Raw genomic sequence first — 26,040 nt, forward strand, 5'->3', positions numbered from 1 at the left:
ACCAGATCTGTACCCCATGGTCGCTTTATATCCTGTAGAGCATCTTTGTTTAGGTAGTGGAAGGTCCCATATCGCCTTTCCCAGAATAGTAGGTACCAACTTGCCTGAGATTCCATAATTACAGTTGTCCCCTCAAGTGATATCTTTGCCATAATAATGACACTTTCCCAAGTGACTTGAATTTACCTCCGGCTTCAAAATATTTTAAATTATGCCTCACCTGGAAGTCAGTCAATAGAAAGCTCTGAATCAAAAGTAGGTTATTGGGCATGAGACTTGCTAAGGGCCCATGCATGCCTCATCAGTATCCATGAGTGACAAGTAGGATTCTAACTCGCAAGCTAAATGGGGGTGGACAAGGAGATTACGCATCAGTCTCATAAAGATCTGCTTCATCACAGTTTGAGTAGGTAGAGAAGGGAGAGTGGGAGTCCAGGCCAGGTTGTGACTTCTCTTAGTTTTCTGCTGTTGGGATGATTAACTACAAAAATAGGGGAGTATTTTGATATCTGACTTCATGAAGAAATGTAATTGTAAATAAATTTCGTTGCAAGTTATATACTAGTTGAGATACCCTGAATTACAAGCCATGAAGAAAGAACAGTTAATAACCAAAATTAATATTTTCTAAAAACTGCAATATTTGAATGTTAGAAACTATGAAAAACCCACATTGGTGTTTATTTGGGATTCCAAAATAGTTTCAACAAATAAAGATCATGAACAGGTTTATTCTTTGCCTTACTCTTTCTCTGAACATGTCTTTTTGCTGTACTATCTCATATAATCATCCTAATAGCCTTCTACAATAAGGCAGTAAGATTCATATTTTGTAGAGGAGGACTCTGACCCAAAGAAAAGTGACTTGTTTGAGAACAAACAGCTGATGGTTATAGAACTATGATGTCTGACATGAAGACACTTGCCATTATGTCAAGCTGACACTAATTAATTCACTGAAAGATATGGCCCTCAAATCATGACTATTTCATGTAACTTTCTTTTAAGTTATGTGCCTAATAAAAAGTTTGTAGAACTTACAAATTTGAAGTGTATGGTATAATTAAAGTTTGAATATTAGCTCTGATATTACCTGAAATATTCTAAGATTTACTACATTTGGAAAATATTTTGCTTTAATATTAATACAGTAATATTATTTATCACCATTTCTTTATACATAGTTATCAACAACAAAGTACTGAATATGAAGGAGAAAGTCCATCTGTAAAATGTTCTGAAAAAAACGATCATGGTAAGACTTCTGATAGTGAATTACCCTAAGTGTCCCCACCATAGATAAAGAGTAAGGAAGTTCTGATAAAGAAAGAACAGTTAAAAAAACCCCACAATGTGTAAGATAGGTGTATAGTATTCCTTAATTTCTTCCTTAATAAACTAGTATCTAGTATTATTTAAACACTTAATTGTAGGTGATTTAAAATCTGGAACAATATTGTTTAAAAGAAGTCATTTATTCCTGAATTCTAATATCCTATATGATATCGTTACATAAAAAAGTAAAAAGATTTAAGTTAGGATGTAGTATATTTCCTCAATAATCACAGTATAACAAATTGGACTTGTTAAATATAGATGTTTTGTTTAGTGTTTACAGCAAATAGATTACACTTAGTAAATGAATACTTGTTATTACATAGTGATTTGCCTCACTAAAAAGTCACTAAAACTACAAACTCAAAAACACTTTCCTGGCACCAAAAACAAAGAGCAAACAGTAAGAACTACAACACTTAGCCAGAGTGAAACAATCCCAATGATACTGGTTTTTAAACCAGTATCTTCCAATAGTACAGAAGTCAGAGAGGCAATGCCAGTTGAGAAGCATAGGTTATTTTACATATGATACCAATAAGGTTTCACTATGATCAACTTCATTCCTCAGAAGTCAAAACAGAATGAGGCACGTTGACTTCATTAGAACAAGACGATCCTTCTGCTTGTTGGATAATTGTCATGACAGTGTAATTTCCTTAGAACCAGACGCTCTGTTGCCATTGGTTAAAGATAATCATAATAAATATTCAAATAGCTCAACTTGAGACTCAACAAATTATAATAAAACTAGAAAAAAGTTTCACATTAACAAAAATGCCAGTGAGCTACCCAGCTGTGGCACTGAGTTCATTGTGCGATGTGAACTGTATGAGGAAGCCTTGGACATAGTAGACCTTCATCAAGAACTTGTGTAGGTTGGTTTTACAACCAATAGGAAACACAAAGATGCAATAGAGTTTTAACCTTGAAGGTGCTGATAGTATCAGACAGCTGCCCCTGGTTTTTATCTCTGTATTTTTGAACCAGAATTTTCAAATACAATTTCAAAATTCAGTTACTCATTGGTCCACTTCATGGTTTGCTATTTAATTCTCACATATCTTAAAATAGTGTTATTCTGATTTTACAGAATTCATTCCATTTACAATGTAGGTCTTTTTCTAGGCGTATGTCTTTCTCGCTTGTTTTACTTAAAAAATCTTAATTTATGATGGAACAACGATAGTTGCTGTTATTTCCCCTCTGTGAAAGCCATTCATTAAGAGCCCATGTTTGACTAGGGCAGTTGACAGCAGCAAAGTAAAGCAGAGAAAGAAAAGGAGTCCAGTTCACATGCTTTCATGAGGATTAAGTGCAAAAAGTTAGTAGGGGGAGAGAAATCTAAGACAGTTGATTAAAAGGTCTCCAGCGTGTGCACTGGCCTGTGAATTGGACATGGAGAATAGGACTTTATCAGATGAGCAGGGAAGAGCAACAGTTCAACAGGAAAGACCAGATTTTTCCCACACATTTTGAGTTTGTTGGAATATCCATGGGTAACTCAGCCTACATTTTGGATACAGTTACTTTGATTCTTTACCTTGTCCTGTCAACAACTACCTTGCATGGGAGAGCCATGTTTGTAGTGTCATAAGACATTAAGAAAAAGTTTAGAAACAAAGAAATAGAACTGTGTAATCATTAGAACACTATTGTACTATCTTTGAGAATTATCATGTTACTCTCGCTACCCCAGTTACTTAATAGATTCATAACTATTGTACAAAGAAATGAAACCCTGCTTAGTTGGAGAAAATTGCCAGTGTGATGTTTCATTATCCTATAGGAACTTTCATACTATAGAACGTGTTATCAGTGATTAGGATTCTGTATATTTTCAATAAATAGAATTGTTGCTTATTTCACATTATTTTCTGACATCATCGTTTCATTTATCTCTTTCGTGCTTTTATTCAAATAGATCAAGAGGAATGTTTGGTAGAAGAAATAAGAATAACCAATTCCACGACTGGTATGTGTGAAATTACCTTCTGCTTCTAATCATGTAGAACATAACATCACCCATCATAAATGCCACATAATGCCATTCTGTTAGGGGTCCCTAAATCAAAACTTTGAACAAGAACATGTGTAGGTGGGTTTTGCAAATGATAGGAAACGAAAAGATGAAATAGTGGTGACTTTGAAGGTGCTGATAATATCAGAAAGCTGTGCCTGGTTTATTCCTGTGTGTTTTTTTGAAACAGAATTTTCAAAGAAAATCTCAAAATTCAGTTATTGATTGATCTTAATGGTTTGCTATTTCACTCTCAGGTGTCTTTTAGGTACTAGGTGTTATGCTGATGTTCCAGAATTCAAACATTTAAAAAACTGGGTCCCTCCCTTCGAAAACCTTCTTATTACCATTGTCATTTCTATTATTTCCTATACTTTATTCAGTGCCTACCAGGAGCCTGAGCAGACTAGGATCTTACTCTTGTCATTATTCTTTTGCATTGATGTGTAGTATGTGCCAGACACTTCAAATCTATGGTGAGAATTAGAGTTTTAAAAATGTAGGCGAGGGGTCGGAGGCGGCCTGGAGCCCACCAGGGCGTCCACGGGGAGGCTCCGGGCACCGGCTCCCCGAGCCCGCAGCCTGCCCTCTGGGGCCGGACAGGGCCCCCAGCCAGCGGCCCCTCGCCGCCTCTGCCGCAGCCCCTGCCCTCCCACATTCCTGGGACCCAGAGCCCGGGATGCCACGATGCCGGCCCCGCGCCGCAAGCCTGCACTGGCATGGGTGCCCGGCCTCGATCCGGCCCCACGCCCGGGTCTGGGTTGCCACACGCTGACCGAAAGCCCTGCCGAGGGCACAGCCAGGCCTGCATTAGCCAGCAAACCGGGGGAGGCCTGGTCTACCTGGCCGGTGGGCGGACTTGGGGTGCTCGAACCCCTAAAGTGAAGGAGAGGGTGCTGTGTGCTGCGTTCTCCATGCCCCCACCCCAGCCAAGGGGCAGAGAGCCTGTGACCAGGCCCCAGCTCTGCCATATGGTGCACCTGGCTCTGCTGGCACCACCGCTGTGTGGCCTGGGAACAGGCATTTCGCCCCTCTGGGCCTCCTTTCCCCTCTGTGAGATACAGACAAGACTAATACCTGGCCAGAGAGACTCTACTGATGATTACATGAGACAATGAGGGGAAAGTCCCAAACACTGGGCCTGACACAGAGTGGGCCTCAATAAACATAAGCTCTCCTGGCAGCTTTCATCACTTCCTCACAGAAGTTCAGGGCCCTAAGAGGTTCAAGATTACTACAGATGCTACCACTGTGCCCATGCACAGAGGAGGAAACTGAGGATCCCGAAGGCTAAGCCAGTGGCCGAGAAAACAAGGTGCAAAGCACCAGGTGACAAACTGCCTCCAGGTACCCCTTGTACCTCAAGTTCCCCATCTGGAAGACGGGAAGACACCAGTGCTGAAAGGATCTACACAGCTCCTACCAGACAGGCAGAGAAGACAGGTGGTTTGAAAGGCGCTTGTGTTCATCATGGCCAGAGGGAAGGAAAGCTGCCAGGTCTGCGGGCTGCCCCAGTACTCACAGACCCTACAGACCCTACAAACCATCCAGGCCTCCGCGGCTTCGTGGCAAACAGCTCCAGGAACTCCAGCGTGCACTTGGGTTTTCTCCTGGATGCCTGCACTGAAGTGTTGGTTGGAACCGGATTTCCCCACCACATGGTGATGAAAGAGAACACACAGCCTTTTCAGTAAAAGGAGCTAAGACCTGAATAGTAAACTACCTGTTCAGTCATAAACAGATTCCACTGGATTAATGACCCAGATGAGAACAACACTTAATCCTGAGGGGGTGTGATATAAACTCCCTGAGGGCAGGGATTGGGCTTTTCTCACCCAGGTCTCCCTGCCACACCTCACTCTGCGCCTTGCCCCTAGCAGGAACTCAAAACTTGTGCCGCTGCATGCTTGTATGCATGCTTGTATAAATGATGTGAAACTTCATTTTTCTGCAAGGATAAATTAGAGAAGGGTCATTCACTTTGAAAAAAAAAAAAAAAGAGACTTGATTCCAATTTACAGGCCTGTTACTTCCCCTGAAAATTCCTAGATGCGCGACAACCCAGAGTTGGATGCACACCCCCCTTCGTGGTCTCCTAGGTCCCTGTGTGAACCTTATCTAACCACAATGTTGTAATTGCCTGTTTATTTCACCATCTTCCTCACTGGACTCTAAGCAAATCCCTTGTATGCCCAGCACATAAGTCACCCAACAATATTAATTTAGTTGAATTGAATGCATTCCCTTGAATTGCAAACTATGGTATTAAATATATGCTTGTTCTCTCTCTCTCTCTCTCTCTCACACACACACTCACACTCACATATCCCCCCAAATTCCATTTGCAAACAGCTTTTAGAAATAAATCTGCTGTGCAAAGTTCAGGGCTCATTCTCTTTGAGAATACAGTTTAATGATATTTGACCTTTTAATCATGTCCACCTTCAAGCAACAACTACAGCTTTGCTGAATACAGGGCCAGATGCATAGGGAACAAAAGAGCCGAACCAAGAAGTTGGAATAAAGGGCGCCTGGATGTGTTCCCAAAGTGCCTGATAGGAATTAGCTGGTGGCTTGTTAGAACATAGCTTTCCATTGTTTTCTATAGACTGTGGAGGATGAGGCCTGGGAATATGTATTTTTAACCAGCTCCTTGGGTCATTCCTGCTGTCAAGCAGGATTGGAAAACAGTGTCCATCCTATCATCAGCCTGCATTGTATCCCCAACAGAAATAAAGACCAGTGATCAGGTACCTACGAGGTGCCAGGTACTAAAAATAAATAAATAAACAAACAAACAAACAAACAAATAAATAAATAAATAAATATGTAGGCGAGGCCTTGGCCAGGTAGATAAGTTAGTTAAACCATTGTCTCCAAATGCAAAAGTTGTGGATTTGATCCCTGGTGTGGGCACATACCAGAATCAACCAAGGAATGCACAAGGAAGTGGAACAAGAAATCACTGTTTCTCTCTCTCTCTGTTTCTCCCTTCCTGTCTCTCTCACAAATCAATTGAAAAGAAGATTTATAATTAAAACAAAAGTGTGGGTGGAGTATAGAGTAAGCATGCAGAATGTGAAGAAGTTTGCCAGGTAGAGGGGCAGAAGAGGGATGTTTAGCAGGAGGAACTTCTATTGATATGACCGGTTAGGCAGTGGGAACAGCAGTGCAAGGGCTTAGATACTAAACTGTGCATTAATGCCACAAAGTTCTTTGTGGCATTAATGCGCAGTTTAGTTTTGAAGGTGCACAATGTGTCCTGTGGGAATGGTTGGGAATGAGGTGACTACCTAGCTAAGACAAGCTTTTGAAAGTCTCCCACACCAGAAAGGAAAAGATCTTACCCTGTAGGCCTTGGGCTGCCAGTCACTGCTCTTAATTCAGAGGATAGGTGGCCTAATTAACTGTGGCCAAAACAACAGGAACCAGGATTGTTTTGGTGTTTCTTTGATGTCATCAGGATCCCAGTTGTCCCTTTTCAGGTGCATGGTTGTCAGTGTTAATATGTCCTTTCCTGGCCAGCTGCTTAGCGAGGGCTCGGAGGCATCATAGTCTCACATGACAGTGTATAAAGGCTGGAAGGCCAGCTTTTCCTTATGCCTTTCTCCTTTCCTTTGAAATTTCTTTTTAAATTATAGTTGGCACTCAATATATGACTTTTAGCCCGGCCAGGCGTGGCTCAGCGGTTGAGCATTGACCTAGGATCCAGGCGATCGGGGTTCGACTCCCGGTCAGGGCACATGCCCCAGTTTTGGGCTTGATCAATGACTCTCTCATCATTGATGTTTCTATCTCTCTCTCCCCCCCTCCTTTCGTCTCTCTAAAATCAATAAAGATATATTTAAAAAACAAATTTGACTTTCAGTTGTACAACATGGTGGTTTGATATTTACATACTTTAGGATGTTATCACCATGCTAAGTCTAGTCACCCTCTATGTCCATGCAGGTTATTACGACACTGACATATTGCCTGTGCTGTACAGTACATCTGAGTGGCTCACATATGTTATAACTACAAGGTTCACTCCTTATTCACGTTTTTCTATATTATCCGTCTCCTCAACTCACTAGTGTCTGGCATCCATGAGTTTGTTCCCTGTAGCTATTGAGTGTGTTTCTGTTTTGTTTGTTTTGTTGTTTTAGATTCCACATGTGAGACATGTCTTTCTTTGTCTTATTTCCCTTGGCATAACAGCCTCTTAGTCCATCCATGTTGTTTTAAATGGCAAGATTTCTTTCTTTCCATGTCTTAGTGATATTTCATTATATACTATATACTTGCTACATCTTCTTTCTTTCTTTTTTATCAAAAGACACCTACATTGATTCCATATCTTGGTTATTGTAAGTAATGCTGCAGTGAACATAGGGGTGCAGATATCCTTTCAAATCTGTGTTTGTTGTAAATGCCCAGAAGTGGATAGCAGTTGTATTTCTAATTTTGTGAGGAATCTCCATGCTGTTTTCCATAGTGACTGTACCAATTTACAATCCCATGAGCAGGGCATGAGACTTTCTCTTTTTCCCGCCATCATGGCCAACCCTTGTTATTTATTTATTCATATCTTGAGGACAGCCATTCTGAGAGGAGTGAAGTCGTCCTGCATTATGGCTTTCATTTGCATTTCCCAGATTACTGATGTTGAGCTATGTGTTTTTTTAAATAGGAGGAAAACTCAGAAGCTTGCAGTTTATTTTCTCTAACATTTAATAAGCTTGGGGTACATCACATGCTCACTCTTAAATCGCTTAGTGGTAACCTACTACTGTAATTAGCTTAGTATAAACATTTCTATTTTTGAGCTGGGCAGATACCACCTTATTTGTGTATCAGGACAGTAAAAGTCCAAATACAGAAGGGGGTCTCCAGCAAGAAGGAAGACTTAGGTAGGGAGACAGCAATATTTACTGCAGGAATTCATGGGAGAGTACTGAGCAGAAGTGTCACAAGATTAGTTTTGATGGGGGCACTTTGGTTGTGGTATGAAGGAAGGATCAGCAAGCATTTTCGGTAAAGGGCCTGACTTTAGGCCATGTGATCTGCCATATCGCCTCAAGTTGACATTGTAGTGTGAGAGCAGTCACAGACAATATGTCAGTGAAAAGACATAACTGTATTCTAATGAGACTTTATGTACAAAACTGGATGGCACGTTGTTTTAGACCCATGGGCCCTAGTTTGTAGAGGACAGACAGAAGGAAACCACATAAAGGGAGTGGGAGACAAAGGAAGCTTTGCCTTCTTGGACTAGCATCGGGCCATGATGAAGCTGAATTCAAGTCAGGAGGGTCAATGCATTCCATTTAAAATGTTGCTGTTTTCTTAGGAGTATGTCTTTCCTGTTTGTTCTGCTTAAAAAATCTTCTTAATTTACAAAAAAACAATAATAGTTGCTGATAGTTTTGACCCTGTGAAAGCCAAGCATTTGACAAGGGCAGTTGACAGCAGCAAAATAGTGCAGAGAAAGAAAAGAGGTCTAGTTCATATGATGTCATGACGATTAAGTGTAAAAAGGTAGTAGAGGGATAGAAACCTAAGATGGTTCATTAATAGGTCTCCAGCTTGTGCACTGGCGTGTGAATTGGACATGGAGAATAGGACTTTATCAGATGAGCAGGGGCGAGCAACAGTTCAACAGGAAAGACCAGTTTTTTCGCACACATGTTGAGTTTGTTGGAATATCCCTGGGTAACTCATCCTATATTTTGTATACAGTTTCTTTGATTCTGTACCTTGTCCTGTCAACAACTGCCTTTCATAGGAGAGCCATGTTTGTAGTGTCATAAGACATTAAGAAAAAGTTTAGAAACCAAGAAATAGAACTGTGTAATCACTAGAACACTACTGTACTATCTTTGAGAAATATCGTTTTTCCCTCGCTACCCCAGTTACTTGATTCATAATTATTGTACAAAGGAAGTAAACCCTGCTTAGTTGGAGAAAATGGTCACAGTGATGTTTCATTTTCTTTACGTAAACTTTCATACTATACAACGTGTTATAAGTTATTGAGATTCTGTATTTTATATTTTCAATAAATATAATTGTTGCCTTTTTCATATTATTTTCTGACAACATCGTTTCATTTACCTTCCCATGCCTTTATTCAAATAGATCTAGAGGAATCTTCAGACAAAGCATCAAGAAGAAGGAATTCCAGGAGAGGTATGATTGAAATCACCTTCTGCCTCTAATCATGTAGAACATACCATCCTGCATATAAAAAATGACACATAATTCCATTCTGTTAGGAGTTCCTGAACCCACACCTTGGTGGCCTTATTCGCCAGAGAAAATCATAGGACTCAACATATAGTTTTACTCCTATCTGTGATTTACTAGGGTGGAAGGATCATAGGGCAATCAGGAAGGAGAAAATGTGTGTGTGACAAAGTGTGGAGGACACCAGGCACAAGCTTGGAAGAGTTCTTTCCCTGTGGAGTTCCCAGGATGTACTCAAGTATTCCATTGTCAAATTCTGACAAAACATGTGAAATGCCATTTACCAGTCCCAGAGCCCCTTTAGACTCAGTGCCAAGGGCTTTATGGAACCCTAATCACATAGGCATTTTCCCCATAGTGTGTTCCAAAATTTTCGATCCCCAGAAGGAAAGCAAGTGTTCAGCATGAATCCCATTCCTTGTACAAATTCCTGGCTCAGGCTGGCCGGGCTCCTAGAGTTTTTCTTAATTTCTTCCTTAATAGACTATTACTCAGTATTATTTAAACAGTTCATAGTAGGTGATTTAAAATCTGAAGCAATATTGTTGGAGAAGCTCATTTATTTAGACACGACTTCTAATATCCCATATGATATCTTAATGTAAAAAAGTAAAAGGATTTTAAATTAAGAGATAGTATGTTTCCTCAATAACCACATTATGACACACTGAAATTGTTAAGAAAAGATCTTTTGTTTAGTTTTTACAGCAAATGGATTGGACTAAGTAAATAAATACTTGTTATTACATACTGATTTGTCTCACTAAAAAGTCAGTAAACTAGGAACTGAACTGTACTTCCCTGGAACCAGAAACCAATGGTTAACGATAAAAATGACAACACTTAGCCAGAGGGCAAGGATCCCAATGAGACTGGTTTTTAAAAATATCTACCAGAAGTACAGAAGTCAGAGAGTCAATGCCAGTTCAGAAGCAGAGGTTATTTTACATATTATACCAACAAGGTCTCACTAGGATCAACTTCATTGCTCAGAAGTCAAAACAGAATGAGGCATGTTGACTTCATTAGAACAAGATGATCCTTCTGCTTGTTGGATAATTGTCATGATACTGTAATATCCCTAGAACCAGATGCTCTGTTGCCATTGGTGAAAAGATAATCATAATAAATATTCAAATAGCTCAACTGAGAGTTAACAAGTTATAATAAAAGTAGACAAATGTTTCACTATAACAAAAATGCCAGTGTGCTACCCAGCTGTGGCACTGAGTTCATTGTGCCTGCCGCGTGAACTGTATGAGGACACCTCAGACTTAGTAGACCTTCAACAAGAACTTGTGTAGGCTGGTTTTGCAAATTATAAGAAACACAAAGATGAAATAATGGTTTGACCTTGAAGGTGCTGGTAATATCAGAGAGCTGTGTCTGGTTTATTTCTGTACATTTTTTGAAACAGAATTTTCAAAGAAAATCACAAAATTCAGTTATTCATTGGTTCGGTCTTAATGGTTTCCTATTTAACTCTCAGGTGTCCTTTAGGTACTTGATATTCTTCTATGTTGCAGGATCCAAACATTTAAAAAGCTGGTCTCGTCCGGCATGGCGTGGCTCAGCGGTTGAGCGTCAACCTAGGATCCAGGTGATCGGGGTTCAATTCCCGGTCAGGGCACATGCCCAGGTTGTGGGCTCGATCAAAGACTCTCTCATCATTGATGTTTCTATCTCTCTCTCTCCCTCTCCTTTCCTCTCTGAAATCAATAAAAATATATTTTAAAAATAAATAAATAAATAATAAATTAAAAAAAAAACAAAAAAACCTGGTCTCTGCCCTCCAAGACCTTCTTATTATCTTTGTGATTTTTATTATTTTTAATACTTTACTCAGTGCTTACTAGGTGCCATTGTGCACTAGGCGATCACCTTTGTCATTATTTATTATTTTGCATTGGTGTGTAGTACGTGCCAGACACTTTGAATCCATGATAAAAATTAGTGTTTTACAAATGTGTGTGAGGCCTTAGCCAGGTAGGTGAGTTGATGAAAGTATTGTCCCCAAATTCCAAAGTTGTGGGTTTGATTCCTGGTAGGGTACATAACAGAATCAACCAAGGAATGCATAAATAAGTAAGACATCAAATCATGATTCTTTCTCTCTCTGTTTCTCCCTTCCTATCTCTCTAACAAATCAATTTATAAATGAAAAGAAGATTTATAATTAAAACATAAAACATGTAGGTAGGATGTAAAGTAAGCATGCAGAACGTGTAGAAGTTTGCCAGGTAAAGGGGCAGAAGGGTGATGCTTAGCAGGAGGAACATCTATGGAGAGGACCCATTTGGCAGCGCGCACAGCAGGGCAAGGGCCCAGATGTACAAGAGAACTTTGCGGCATGAATGCCCAGTTCAGTTCTGCTGGTGCACAGTGTGTCCTGTGGGAATGGCTGGGAATAAGGTGACTACCTAGCTAAGACAAGCTTTTGAAAGTCTCCTACACCAGAAAGGAAGAGATCTTACCCTGTAGGCCTTGGGCTGTCAGTCAAATAGAATGCTCTTACTTCAGACAATAGGTGGCCTAATTAACTGTGGCCAAAACAGTAGCAAGCAGGATTGTTTTGGTTTTCCATGATGTCATCGGGATCCTAGTTGTGCTCTTTCAGCTGCATGGTTGTCAGTGTTAATGTGTCCTTTCCTGTCCAGCAGCTTAGCGATGGCTCTGTGGCATCATATTCTCAAAAGACAGTATATCTTTATACACTGGAAAGATTGCTTTTCCTTATGCCTTTCTCCTTTCCTTTGAAATATCTTGTTAAAAGCACAGTTGGCACACAATATATGACTTTCAGGTCTACAACATGGTGGTTAGACATTTACATAGTTTAGGATGTGATGACCACACTAAGTCTAGTCACCCTCTATGTCTGTGCAAGGTTATTATGATACTGACATATTTCCTGTGCTGTACAGTACATCCGGGAGGCTCACATATGTGATAAGTGGAAGGTTCATGTTTTAATCACGTTCTATATCATGCGTGTCCTCACCTCACTAACGTCTGGCAACCATGAGTTTGTTCCCGGTCGTTTTGGGATGTGTTTCTGATTTGTTTTGTTGTTTTAGGTTCCATATGTAAGTGAGACATATTATATTTGTCTTTGTCTTATTTCACTTAGCATAACAGCCTCTTGGTCCTTTCATATTGTTGTAAAAGGCAACATTTCACTTTTTTCATGTCTGAGTGATGTTTCATTATATAGCATATACTTGCTACATCTTTTTTGTATACCTATCGAAGGACACCCATTGCTTCCATATCTTAGTTGTTGTAAATAATGTTGCAGTGAGCATAGGGGTGGCGATATCTGTTCAAATCTGTGTTCCTGCTTTTGTTGAAGAAATGCCCAGAAGTGGAATGGCAGGTTTATTTATAATTTCCTGAGACATCTCCATGTTGTTTTTCATAGTGACAGTACCAATTTACAATCCCACGAATAGAGCTTGAGGCTTTCTCTTTTCTCCACATCATGGCCAACACTTGTGATTTATTTATTTATATCTTGAGGATAGCCATCCTGAAAGGAGTGAGGTCATCCTGCATTATGGCTTTCATTTGCATTTCCCTGATTGGTGATGGTGAGCTATATGTTTCTTTTAAATATGAAGAAAACTGAGAGGCTTGCAGTTGACTTCCGCTAACAATTTTTAGGCTTGGGGTACATCACAGGCTCACTCTTAAACCACTTAGTGGTAACCTAGGTACTGTGATTAGCTTAGTATAATCATTTCTCTTTTTGGAGCTGGGCAGATACCACCTCATTTGTATATCACAACAGTAAATGTTCACATACAGCTGGGGGTCTCCAGCAAGAAGGAGGATTAAGGTAGGGAGTCAGCAATATTTACTGAAGGGATTCATAGGAGAGTATTGAGCGGAAATGCCATAAGATTACATTTGTTGAGGGCACTCTGGTTTTGATGTGAAGGGGGGATCAGGAAGCTTTTTCTGTAAAGGGCCTGATTTCAGGACATGTGATCTGTCATATCTCCTCAAGACTGCCATTGTAATGTGAGAGCACTCATAGACAATATGTTAGTGAAAAGGCAGGACTGTGTTCCAGTGAGAATTTATGTACAAAACCAGACGACAGGGTGTATTAGACCCCATGGGCCCTAGTTTGCAGAGCACTCATGTAGAGGACAGATTGATGGAAACCACATAGTGGAGTGGCAGACAAAGGAAGCTTTGTCTCCTTGGACTAGCTTCACGCCATGATGAAGCTCTCACCCATCCATGCTGAAATCAAGTCAGGAGGGTCAATTTATTCCATTTAGGATGATTGTGTTTTTCCAAGCCTATGTCTTTCTCATTTGTTCTGCTTAGAAATTTTTAATTTATGAAGGAATAATAATGGTGTAATTTTTGCCCCTCTGAAAGCCAATCGTTTGACTTGGGCAGTTGACAGCAGCAAAGTAAAGTAGAGAACGAAAAGTGGTCTAGTTCACATGATTTCATGATGATTAAGCTTAAAAAGTTAGCAGAGCGAGAGTAATCTAAGCTGGTTCATTCATAGGTCTCCAGCGTGTGCTCTGGTGTGTGAATTGGATACTGAGAATAGGTCTTCATCAGATGAGCAGGGAAGAGCAACATGAACAGGAAAGACCAATTTTTCCCCACTCATGTTGACTTTGTTGGAATATCCATGGGTAACTCCGCTTACATTTTGGATACAGTTTCTTTGACTTTTAACCTTGTCCTGCCAACAACTTCCTTTCATAGGGGAGCCATGATTTAGTGTCCAGAGATATTAAAAAATATGTTGGAAACAAACCAATAGAAGTCTGTAATCAATAGAAGACTGTTGTACTATCTTTGATAATTATTGTTTTCCTCTCGCTACCCCAGTTATTTGATGGATTCATATCTATTGTACAGAGGAATGAAACCCTGCTTAGTTGGAGAAATTTGCCAGTGTGATGTTTCATTTCCTTCATAAGCACTTTCATACGGTAGAGCATATTATCTATCATTAGGATTCTGCATTTTCTTTTTTGAGTAAGTTGCCTTGTTTTTTTGTTTCACATTATTTTCTGACATCATCATTTCATTTATCTGTTCGTACCTTTGTTCAAACAGATCTCCAGGAATCTTCAGAAGAAGCATCAAGAAGAAGCAATTCCAAGAGAGGTATGCTTGAAATCACACTCTGCCTCTAGTCATGTAGAACATACAATTCCTCATCATAAAAATGCCACATAATGGCATTCTGTTAGGGGTTCCCGAACCCACACCTACGTGGGCTTATTCACTAGAGAAATTCAGAGGATTCAACATATAATTTACTCCTACCTGTGATTAAAGAGACTGGAAGTATCATAGGACAATCAGCAAGGAGAAAAGGTGCGTGTGACAAAGTGTGGACGACAGCAGGCACAAGCTTGCAACAGTTGTCTCCCTGTGGAGTTACCAGAATGTGCTCGAGTATTCCACTGTCAAATTCTGACAACACATGTGAAATGCCATCTACCAGTCCCAGAGTCCCGTGAGACTCCGTGCCAAGGGTGTTATGGCACCCTAGTCACATAGGCATCTTCCCCATAGGGTGTGACAAAATTCTAGATTCCCAGAAGGAAAGCAAGTGTCCAGAATGAATCCCATCAGTTATTTAAAGTCCTGGATCAAGCTGGTTGGGTTCTTATAGTTTTTCTTCATTTCTTCCTCAATAGACCAGTATTCAGTATTATTTAAACTGTTAATTGTAGGTGATTTAAAATCCAGAGCAATATTGTTGGAGAAGAAGTTGATTTGTTTAGTCGCAACTTCTAATATCCCATATGATAGGTTTATATAAGATAGTAAAAGGATTTTTGAGTTAAGACATAGGTCCTTTCTTGTATAATCACAGTGTAACAAACTGAATGTGTTAGCAATGGACATGTTGTTTACTTTTTATAGCAAATAGATTACACTAAGTAAATGAATACTTGTTATTACATACTGCTTTGTCTCACTAAAAAGTCACTAAACTAGGAACTGAACAATACTTCCCTGGAACTAAAAGCCAATGGTTAACGATAAAAACTACAACACTTAGCCAGAGGGCAAGGATCCCAAAGATTGGGTTTTAAACACATCTACCAGAGTACAGAAGTCAGAGAGGCAATGCCAGTGGAGAAGCAGAGACAGTTTTACATATTATACCAACAAGGTCTCACTATGATCAACTTCATTCCTCAGAAGTCAAAACAGAATGAGGCATGTTGACTTCATTAGAACAAGGCAATCCTTCTCCTTGTTGAATAAATATCATGACACTGTAATTTTCTGAGAACCAGAGGCTCTAATGGCATTGTTCAAAAGAAAATCGTAATATTCAAATAGCTCAACTCCAACTTAACAAATTCTAATAAAAGCAGAGAAATGTTTCACAAATAGAACAATGCCAGTGTGCTACCCAGCTGTGGCACTGAGTTCATTGTGCCTGCCATGTGAAATGCATGAGGACACCTTGGACTTAGTAGATCTTCAACCAGAGCTTGTGTAGGTTGCTTTTACAGATTATAGAAAACATAAACAGGAAATAGAAGTTTGACCTTGAAGGTGCTAATACTATCAGGGACCTGTGCCTGGTTTATTCCTGTGTGTTTTTTTGAAACAGAATTTTCAAAGAAAATCTCAAAAGTGAGTTATTCATTGGTCCTCTTAATGGTATGCTATTTAACTGTGAGGTGTCTTTTAGGTACTAGGTGTTATGGTGATATTGGAGAATTCAAACATTTAAAAAGTTGGTCCCTGCCCTCCAAGAGCTTGTTATTATCATTGTCATTTTTATTATTTCCTATACTTTATTCAGTGCTTACCAGGTGCCAGAGCACACTAGGAGCTTACCCTTGTCATTATTTACTCTTTTCATTGGTGTGTAGTATGTGCGGGACACTTTAAATCCAAGACTAGAAGTAGAGTTTGAAAAATGTGGGTGAGGCCTTGGCCGGTACGTCAGCTGTCTAAAGAGCTTTCCCCAAATGCCAAAGTGGTGGGTTTTGTCCCTGGTCAGGGCACATACCAGAATCAACCAAGGAATGCATAAGGAAGTGGAACAAGAAATCACTGTTTCTCTCTCTCTCTGTTTCTCCCTTCCTGTCTCTGTCAAATCAATTCGAAAGAAGATTTATTATTAAAACATAAAAAGTGTAGGTGGGATGTAAAGTAAACATGCAGAACATGAAGAAGTTTGCCAGGTAAAGGGGCAGAAGGGTGATGTTTAGCAGGAGGAACATCTATGGAGATGACCCGTTTGGCAGCGCGCACAGCAGGGCAAGGGCTCAGATGTACAAGAGAACTTTGCGGCATGAATGCGCAGTTCCGTTTTGGTGGTGCACAGTGTGTCCTGTGGGAATGGTTGGAATGAGGGGACTACATAGCAAAGGCAAGCTTTTGAAAGTCTCCTACACCAGAAAGGAAGAGCTCTTACCCTGTAGGCCTTGGGCTGTCAGTCACATAGAATGCTCTTACTTCAGACAATAGGTGGCCTAATTAACTGTGGCCAAAAGAACGGTATACCAGGATTGTTTTGGTTTTCCATGATGTCATCAGGATCCCATTTGTCCCTTTTCACCTGTGTGATTGTCAGTGCTAATGTGTCCTTTCCTGTCCAGCTGCTTATCGAGGGCTCCGAGGCATCATATTCTCACATGACAGTGTATAAAGGCTGGAAGGACTGCTTTTCCCTATGCTTTTCTCCTTTCCTTTGAAATTTCTTGTTAAAAGTATAGTTGGCACACAATATATGACTTTCGGGTGTACAGCATGGTTCTCTGATATTTACATACCTCAGGATGTGATCGCCATGCTAAGTCTAGTCACCCTCTATGTCCCTGCAAAGTTTCTACGGTAGTGTCACATCCCCGGTGCTGCACAGGACATCCAGGGGCTCCCATATGCTATAGCTGCAAGGTTCACTTCCTATTCAAGTTCTTCTATGTCATGCGTCTCCTCAACTCAGTAGCGTCTGGCAACCATGATTTTTTCCCCTGTAGCTATGGGATGTGTTTCTGTTTTGTTTGCTTTAGATTCCACATGTAAGAGAGACATACTATATTTGTTTTTGTCTGTCTTATTTCACCTAGCTTAACAGCCTCTTGGTCCATCCACGTTCTCGTAAATGGCAAGACTTCCTTCTTTTCATGTCTGAGTGATATTTCATTATATACCATATAATTTTCTTTCTTTATCGATCAAAGGACACCTACATGGCTTCCATATCTTGGCTATTGTAAGTAATGCTGCAGTGAACATAGGGGTGCAGATATCTTTTCAAATCTGTGTTCCTGCTTTTGTTGAAGAAATGCCCAGAAGTGGAATGGCAGTTTTATTTCTAATTTTCTGAGACATCTCCATGCTGTTTTCCATAGTGACTATACCAATTTACAATCCCAAGAGCAGGGCACGAGGCTTTCTCTTTTCTCCATATCATGGCCAACACTGTTTTTACTTTTTCATTTAGTTATTAATTAATTTATTTACACCTTGAGGAAAGTCATTCTGAGAGGAGTGAGGTCGTCCTGCATTATGGCTTTCATTTGCACTTCCCTGATTACTGATGCTGAGCTATATGTTTCTTTTAAATAAAGGAAGATAACTGAGAGGCTTGCAGTTGACTTCCACTAACAATTTTTAGGCTTGGGCTACATCACATGCTAACTCCTAAAGCACTTAGTGGTAAGCAAGGTACTGTGATTAGCTTAGTATAATCATTTCTCTTTTTGGAGCTGGGCAGGTAGCACCTTATTTGTGTATCAGGACAGTAAATGTCCAAATACAGCTGGGGGTCTCCAGCAAAAAGGAAAACTAGGGCAGGGAGTCAGTGATATTTACTGCAGAGATTCATTGGAGAGTACTGAGCAGAAGTGTCACAAGATTATATTTGATGGTGGCACTCTGGTTGTGATATGAAGGAGGGATCAGCAAGCTTTTTCTATAAAGGGCCTGATTTTAGGCAGTGTCACCTGTCGTACCTCCTCAAGTCTGCCATTGTAGTGTGAGAGCAGTCATAGACAATATGTCAGTGAAAAGACACGACTGTGTTTCAATGAGAGTTTATGTACAAAACCAGATGACAGGTTGTGTTAGATCCCATGGGTCCTAGTTTGCAAAGCCCGCGTGAAGAGGACAGATTGAAGGAAACCACATAAAGGGAGTGGAAGACAACGGAAGCTTTGCCTCCTTGGACTAGCATGAGGCCATGATGAAGCTTTGACCCATCCATACTGAAATCAAGTGAGGATTGTGTTTTTCTAGGCGTATGTCTTTCTCGTTTGTTCTGCTTAAAAAGTCTTAATTTATGATGGAATAATAATAGTTGCCGTTATTTTTGCCCCTGTGAAAACCAATCATTTGACTTGGGCAGTTGACAGCAGCAAAATAAAGCAGAGAAGGAAAAGACGTCTAGTTCACAGGGTTTCATGATGATTAAGTGTAAAAAGTTAGTAGGGGGAGAGAAATCTAAGCTGGCTCATTCATAGGTCTCCAGCTTGTGCACTGGCATGTGAATTGGACATGGAGAATAGGACTTTATCAGATGAGCAGGGAAGAGCAACAGTTCAACAGGAAAGAGCAGTTTTCCCCATGCGTGTTCACGTTGTTGGAATATCCATGGGTAACAGCCTACATTTTAGATACAGATTCTTTCACTTTTTACCTTGCCCTGTGAACAACTACCTTTCATAGGAGAGCCATGTTTGTAGTGTCATAAGGTATTAAGAAAGATGTTAGAGACAAACAAATAGAACTCCGTGATCACTAAAACCCTATCGTACTGTCTTTGAGAATTATTGTTTTTCTCTCGTTACCCCAGTTACTTGATTAATTCATGTCTATTGTACAAAGGAATGAAACTGTGCTTAGTCCAAGAAAACAGCCAGTGTGATGTTTCATTTCCGTTTTCATCACTTTCATACAGTAGAGCATGTTGTCTATCATTAGGATTCTGCATTTTCTATTTTGAGTAATTTGCATTGTTGTTTGTTTCACATTGTTTTCTGTGGTCATCGTTTCATTTATCTTTTCGTTCCTTTATTCAAATAGGTCTACTGCAATCTAAAAAAGGAGCAATAAGAAGACCCAGTTCCAGGAGAGGTATGCTTGAAATCACCCTTTGCCTCTAATCATGTGGAACATACCATCTGGCATCATAAAAATGCCACATAATGCCATTCTCCTAGGGGTCCTGACCCACACCTAGGTGGGCTTACTAGAAAAATTCATAGGACTCAACATGTAGTTTTACTTCTACCTGTAATTTACTAGAGTAGAAGGATCATAGGACAATCAGGAAGGAGAAAAGGTGTGTGTGACAGTGTGGAAGACACCGGGCACAAGCTTGCATGAGCCCTGTCACTGTGGAGTTAACAGGATGTGCTCAAGTATTCCACGGTCAAATTCTGACAGCACATGTGAAATGCCATCTACCAGTCCCAGAGTCCCGTTAGACTCAGTGCCAAGGGTTTTATGGCATCCTAGTCACATCGGCATCTTCCCCATAGTGTGTGCCAAAAATTCTAGATGGCCTGATGGAAAGCAAGTGTTCAGAAAGAACCCCATTGGTTATACAAACTCCTGGATCAACCTGGATGGGCTCCTACGGTTTTTCTTAATTTCTTCCTTAATAGGCTAGTATTCAGTGTTATTTGAACAGTTAATTGTAGGTTATTTAAAATCCAGAGGAATATTGTTGGACAAGAAGTTAATTTATTTAGTCACGACTTCTAATATCCCATACGATAACTTTATGTAAAAAATAAAAGCATTTTACGTTAAGAGGTAGTAGGTTTCCACTATAATCACAGTATAGCACACTGAACTTATTAAGAATGGATCTTTTGTTTAGTTTTTATAGCATATGGATTAAACTAAGTAAAGGAATACTTGTTATTACATACTGCTTTGTCTCACTGAAAAGTCACTAATCTAGGAACTGAACTGTACTTCTCTGGAACCAGAAACCAATTGTTAAGGGTAAGACTGCCAACACTTAGCCAGTGGGCAAGGATCTCAATGAGATTGGTTTTTAAACATCTACCAGTAGTACAGAAGTCAGAGGCAATGCCAGTTGAGAAGCAGAGATTATTTTACATATTATACCAAAAAGGTCTCACTATGATCAACTTCATTCCTCAGAAGTCAAAACAGAATGAGGCATGTTGACTTCATTAGAACAAGGCGATCCTTCTGCTTGTTCAGTGATTGTCATGACACTGTAATTTTCTGAGAAGCAGAGACTCTAATGCCAGTGGTGAAAAGATAATCATAATAAATATTCAAATCGCTCAACTCAGAGTTAACAAGTTATAATAAAAGTAGAGAAATGTTTCGCAATAACAAAAATGCCAGTGTACTACACAGCTGTGGCACTGAGTTCATTGTGCCTGCCACGTGAAATGCATGAGGACACCTTGGACTTAGTAGAGCTTCAACCAGAGCTTGTGTAAGTTGGTTTTTCAAATTATAGAAAACATAAAGATGAAACAGAAGTTTGACCTTGAAGGTGCTCATAATATCAGAGAGCTGTGCCTGATTTATATCTGTGTGTTTTTTAGAAACTGAATTTTCAAGGAAAATTTAAAAATTCAGTTAATCATCGATCTTCTTAATGGTTTGCTATTTAACTCTCAGGTGTCATTTAGGTGCTAGGTGTTATGCTGATGTTGCAGAATTCAAACATTTTAAAAACTCTGTCCCTGCCCTCCAAGAGCTTGTTATTATCATTGTCATTTTTATTATTTCCAATACTTTACTCAATACATACTAGGTGCCAGAGCACACTAGCAGCTTACCCTTGTCAATATTTATTCTTTTCATTGGTGTGTAGTATGTGCCAGACACTTTAAAGCCATGATAAGAACTAGAGTTTGAAAAATGTGGTTGAGGCCTTGGCCAGGTAGGTCAGTTGGTTAAAGCGTTTTCCCCAAATGCCAAAGTTGTGGGTTTGGTCTCTGGTCAGGGCACATACCAGAATCAACCAAGGAATGCATCAGGAAGTGGAACAAGAAGTCACTGTTTCTTTCTCTCTCTGTTTCTCCCTTCCTGTCTCTCTCACAAATCAATTCAGAGGAAGATTTATAATTAAAACATAAAAAGTGTAATGTAATGTAATGTAATGTAATGTAATGTAATGTAATGTAATGTAATGTAATGTAAGCATGCAAAAGGTGAAGAAATTTGCCAGGTAAAGGGGCAGAAGAGTGATGTTTAGCTGGAGGAACGTTCCCTTTGGCAGTGGGAACAGCAGCGCAAGGGCTTAGATGTACAAGAGACCTTTGGGGCATGAATGCCCAGTTCAGTTTTGATGGTGCACAATGTGTGCTGAGGGAATGGTTGGGAATGTGGTTAATATCTAGCGAAGGCAAGCTTATGAAAGTCTCCTGCACCAGAAAGGAAGAGATCTTACCCTGTAGGCCTTGGGCTGTCAGTCACATAGAATGCTCTTAGCTTCAGAGGACAGGTGGCCTAATTAACTGTGGCCAAAACAATAGGAACCCAGATTGTTTTGGTTTTCGGTGATGTCATCAGGATCCCAGTCGCACCTTTTCAGGTGCATGGTTGTCAGTGTTAATGTGTCCTTTCCTGGCCAGCTAGGTAGCGAGGGCTCCAAGGCATCATATTCTCACATGACAGTGTGTAGAGGCTTGAAGGCCTGCTTTTCCTTAGGCCTTTCTCCTTTCCTTTGAAATTTCTTGTTAAAAGTATAGTTGGCACACAATATATGACTTTCAGGTGTACAGCATGGTGGTTTGACATTGACATACTTTAGGATGTGATGACCCAGGCTAAGTCTAGTCACCCTCTATGTCTGTGCAAAGTTCCTATGATACTGACACATTCCCTGTGCTGGACACTGCATCCGGGGTGCTCTCATATGATATAACTGCAAGGTTCACTTCTTATTCATCTTCTTCTTTTTCATGTGTCTCCTCAACTCACAAGCATAAGTTTATTCCCTGTAGCTATGGGTTGTTTTTCTGTTTTGTTTGTTTTGTTTGTTTTAGCTTCCACATGTAAGTGAGACATACTATATTTGTCTTTGTCTTCTTTCACTTAGCATAACAGCTTCTTGGTCCTTTCATGTTGTCGTAAATGGCAAGATTTCCCTTTTTTCATGTCTGGCTGATATTTCATTATATACCATATATTGTTAAATCTTCTTTTTACCTATCGAAGGACACCTACATTGCTTTCATATCTTAGCTATTGTAAATAATGTTGCAGTGCATATAGGGGTGCAGATACCGTTTCAAATCTGTGTTCCTGCTTTTGATGAACAAATGCCCAGAAGTGGAATGGCCGTTTTATTTCCAATTTTCTGAGGCATCTGCATGTTGTTTTTCATAGTGACTGTACCAATTTACAATCCCACAAGTGGAGTGGGAGGCTTTCTCTTTTCTCCACATCGTAGCCAACACTAGTTATTTATTTATTTATTTATTTATTTATTTATTTATTTATTTATTCTTTCATTTATTTATTTATTTATTTATCTTGAGGACAGCTCTTCTGAGAGGCATGAGGTGGTACTGCATTATGGCTTTCATTTGCATTTCCCTGATTGGTGATGCTGAGCTATGTTTCTTTTAAATACAAGGACAACTGAGGGGCTTGCAATTGACTTCCGCTAACATTTTATAGGCTTGGGCTGCATCACATGCTCACTCCTAAACCACTTACTGGTAACCTAGGTACTGTGATTAGCTTAGTATAATCATTTCTCTTTTTGGAGCTGGGCAGATACCACCTCATTTGTGTATCAGGACAGTAAATGTCCACATACAGCAAGAAAGAAGGCTAAGGTAGGGAGTCAGCCATACTTACTACAGGGATTCATTGGAGCAGACTGAGCAGATGTGTCATAAGATTACATTTGTTGGGGGCACTCTGGTTTTGATATGAAGGGTTTTGATATCAGGATGCCTTTTCTGTGAAGGGGCTGATTTTAGGTCATGTCGCCTGTCATATCTCCTCAAGTCTGCCATTGTAGTGTGAGAGCAGTCAAGGAAAAGGGAGGATTGTGTTCCAGTGAGAGTTTATGTACAAAACCAGATGTCAAGTTGTATTATTCCCCGTAGTCCCTAGTTTGCAAAGCACTCATGTACAGGACAAATTGAAGGAAACCACATAAAGGGAGTCAAAGACAAAGGAAGCTTTGCCTCCTTGGACTAGCATCAGGCCATGATGAAGCTTTCACCCATCCATGCTGAAATCAAGTGAGGAGGGTCAATTTATTCAATTTAAGATGATTGTGTTTTTCTAAGCGTATGTCTTTCTCGTTTGTTCTGCTTAAAAAATTTTAATTTATGAAGGAATAATAATGGTATAATTTTTGCCCCTGTAAAAACCAATCATTTGACTTGGGCAGTTGACAGTAGCAAAATAAAGCAGAGAAGGAAAAGATGTCTAGTTCCCAGGATTTCATGACGATTAAGCTTAAAAAGTTAGTAGAGAGAGAGAAATGTAACCTGGTTCATTCAAATTTCTTCAGGTTGTGCACTGGGCTGTGAATTTGACATGGAGAATAGGACTTTATCACATGAACAGGGAAGAGCAACAGTTCAACAGGAAAGACCAGTTATTCCCCACACATGTTGAGTTTGTTGGAATATCCATGGGTAACTCATCCTACATTTTGGATACAGTTCCTTTGACTTTTTACCTTGTCCTATCAACAACCACCTTTCATAGGAGAGACATGTTTTTAGTGTCCTGAGATATTAAGAAAGATGTTAGAAACAAACCAATAGAAGTCTGTAATCAATAGAACCCTATTGTACCATCTTTGATAATTATTGTTTTTTTTCCTCACTAACTCAGTACTTGATGGATTCATATCTATTGTACAGAGCAATGAAACCCTGCTTAGTTGGAGAAAATTGCCAGTGTGATGTTTCATTTCCTTTATAGGCACTTTCATATAGTAGAGCATATTATCTATCATTAGGATTCTGCCTTTTCTATTTTGAGTAATTTGCCTTGTTTTTTCTTTCACATTGTTTTCTGTCGTCATTTCATTCATACCTTTGTTCAAACAGATATCCAGGAATCTTCAGAAGAAGCATCAAGAAGAAGCAATTCCAAGAGAGGTATGCTTGAAATCACCCTCTGCCTCTAATCATGTGGAACATAGCATTCCGCATCAAAAAAATGCCACAAAATGCCATTGTGTTAGGGGTTCCTGAACTCACAGCTAGGTGGGCCTATTCACTAGAAAAATTCATAGGACTCAACATATAATTTTACTCCTTCCTGTGATTTACTAGGGTGAAAGTATCATAGGACAATCAGCAAGGAGAAAAGGTGCGTGTGACAAAGTGTGGACGACACCAGGCACAAGGTTACAACAGCCTTCTCCCTCTAGAGTTACAAGAATGTGCTCAAGTATTCCACTGTCAAATTCTGACAACACATGTGAAATGCCATCTACCAGTTCCAGAGTCCCATTAGACTCAGTGCCAAGGGTGATATGGCACCTAGTCACATCGGCGTCTTCCCCATAGTGTGTGCCAAAATTCTAGATGTCCAGAAGGAAAGCAAGTGTCCAGATTGAATCCCATTAGTTGTTTAAAGTCCTGGATCACGCTGTTCGGGTTCCTATGGTTTTTCTCAATTTCTTCCTTAATAGAGTAGTATTCAGTATTACTTAAACAGTTAATTGTAGGTGATTTAAAATCCATAGCAATATTGTTGAAGAAGTTCATTTATTTAGTCACGACTTCTAATATTCCATATGATAGGTTTATTTAAAAAAGTAAAAGGATTTCGAGTTAAGACATAGGCCCTTTTCCGTATAATCAAATGTAACAAACTGAACGTGCCAAAAATGGACATTTTGTTTAGTTTTTATAGCAAATGGATTACACTAAGTAAATGAATACTTGTTATTACATACTGCTTTGTCTCACTGAAAAGTCACTAAACTAGGAAGTGAACAATACTTCCCTGGAACTCAAAGCCAATGGTTAAGGATAAAAAGGACAAGACTTAGCCAGTGTGCAAGGATCCCAATGAGGTTGGTTTTTAAACATATCTACCAGAGTACAGAAGTCAGAGGCAATGCCAGTTGAGAAGCAGAGGTTATTTTACATATTATACCAAAAAGGTCTCACTATGATCAACTTCATTCCTCAGAAGTCAAAACAGAATGAGGCATGTTGAGTTCATTAGAACAAGGCGATCCTTCTGCATGTTGAATAATTGTCATGACACTGTAATTTTCTGAGAACCAGAGGCTCTAATGCCATTGGTGAAAAGATAATCATAATAAATATTCAAATCGCTCAACTCAGAGTTAACAAGTTATAATAAAAGTAGAGAAATATTTCAGCATAACAAAAATGCCAGTGTGCTACCCAGCTGTGGCACTGAGTTCATTGTGCCTGCCGCGTGAACTGCATGAGGACACCTTGGACTTAGTAGACCTTCAGCAAGAACTTGTGTAGGTTGCTTTTGCAAACTGT

At 39.7% G+C, this 26,040-nt stretch overlaps 1 protein-coding gene across 1 annotated transcript in view; it reads left to right on the plus strand.

Moving 5' to 3' along the window:
* The window catches only part of LOC308567816 (putative ankyrin repeat domain-containing protein 26-like protein), a gene marked incomplete at both ends in the record, with an annotated part of 466,689 nt that extends 446,479 nt beyond the window's left edge, over nt 1-20,210 (plus strand). Inside the window, 4 exons of the mRNA XM_081159828.1 lie at nt 9,476-9,526; nt 14,675-14,725; nt 19,622-19,672; nt 20,206-20,210. Coding sequence (XP_081015954.1) covers nt 9,476-9,526; nt 14,675-14,725; nt 19,622-19,672; nt 20,206-20,210 — 158 coding nt within the window. The remainder of the gene's footprint in view (nt 1-9,475; nt 9,527-14,674; nt 14,726-19,621; nt 19,673-20,205) is intronic.
* Between the last annotated feature and the right edge of the window lie 5,830 nt (nt 20,211-26,040).

Source organism: Miniopterus schreibersii (assembly GCF_964146895.1).
Source record: "Miniopterus schreibersii genome assembly, chromosome: 1".
NCBI lineage: Eukaryota > Metazoa > Chordata > Mammalia > Chiroptera > Miniopteridae > Miniopterus > Miniopterus schreibersii.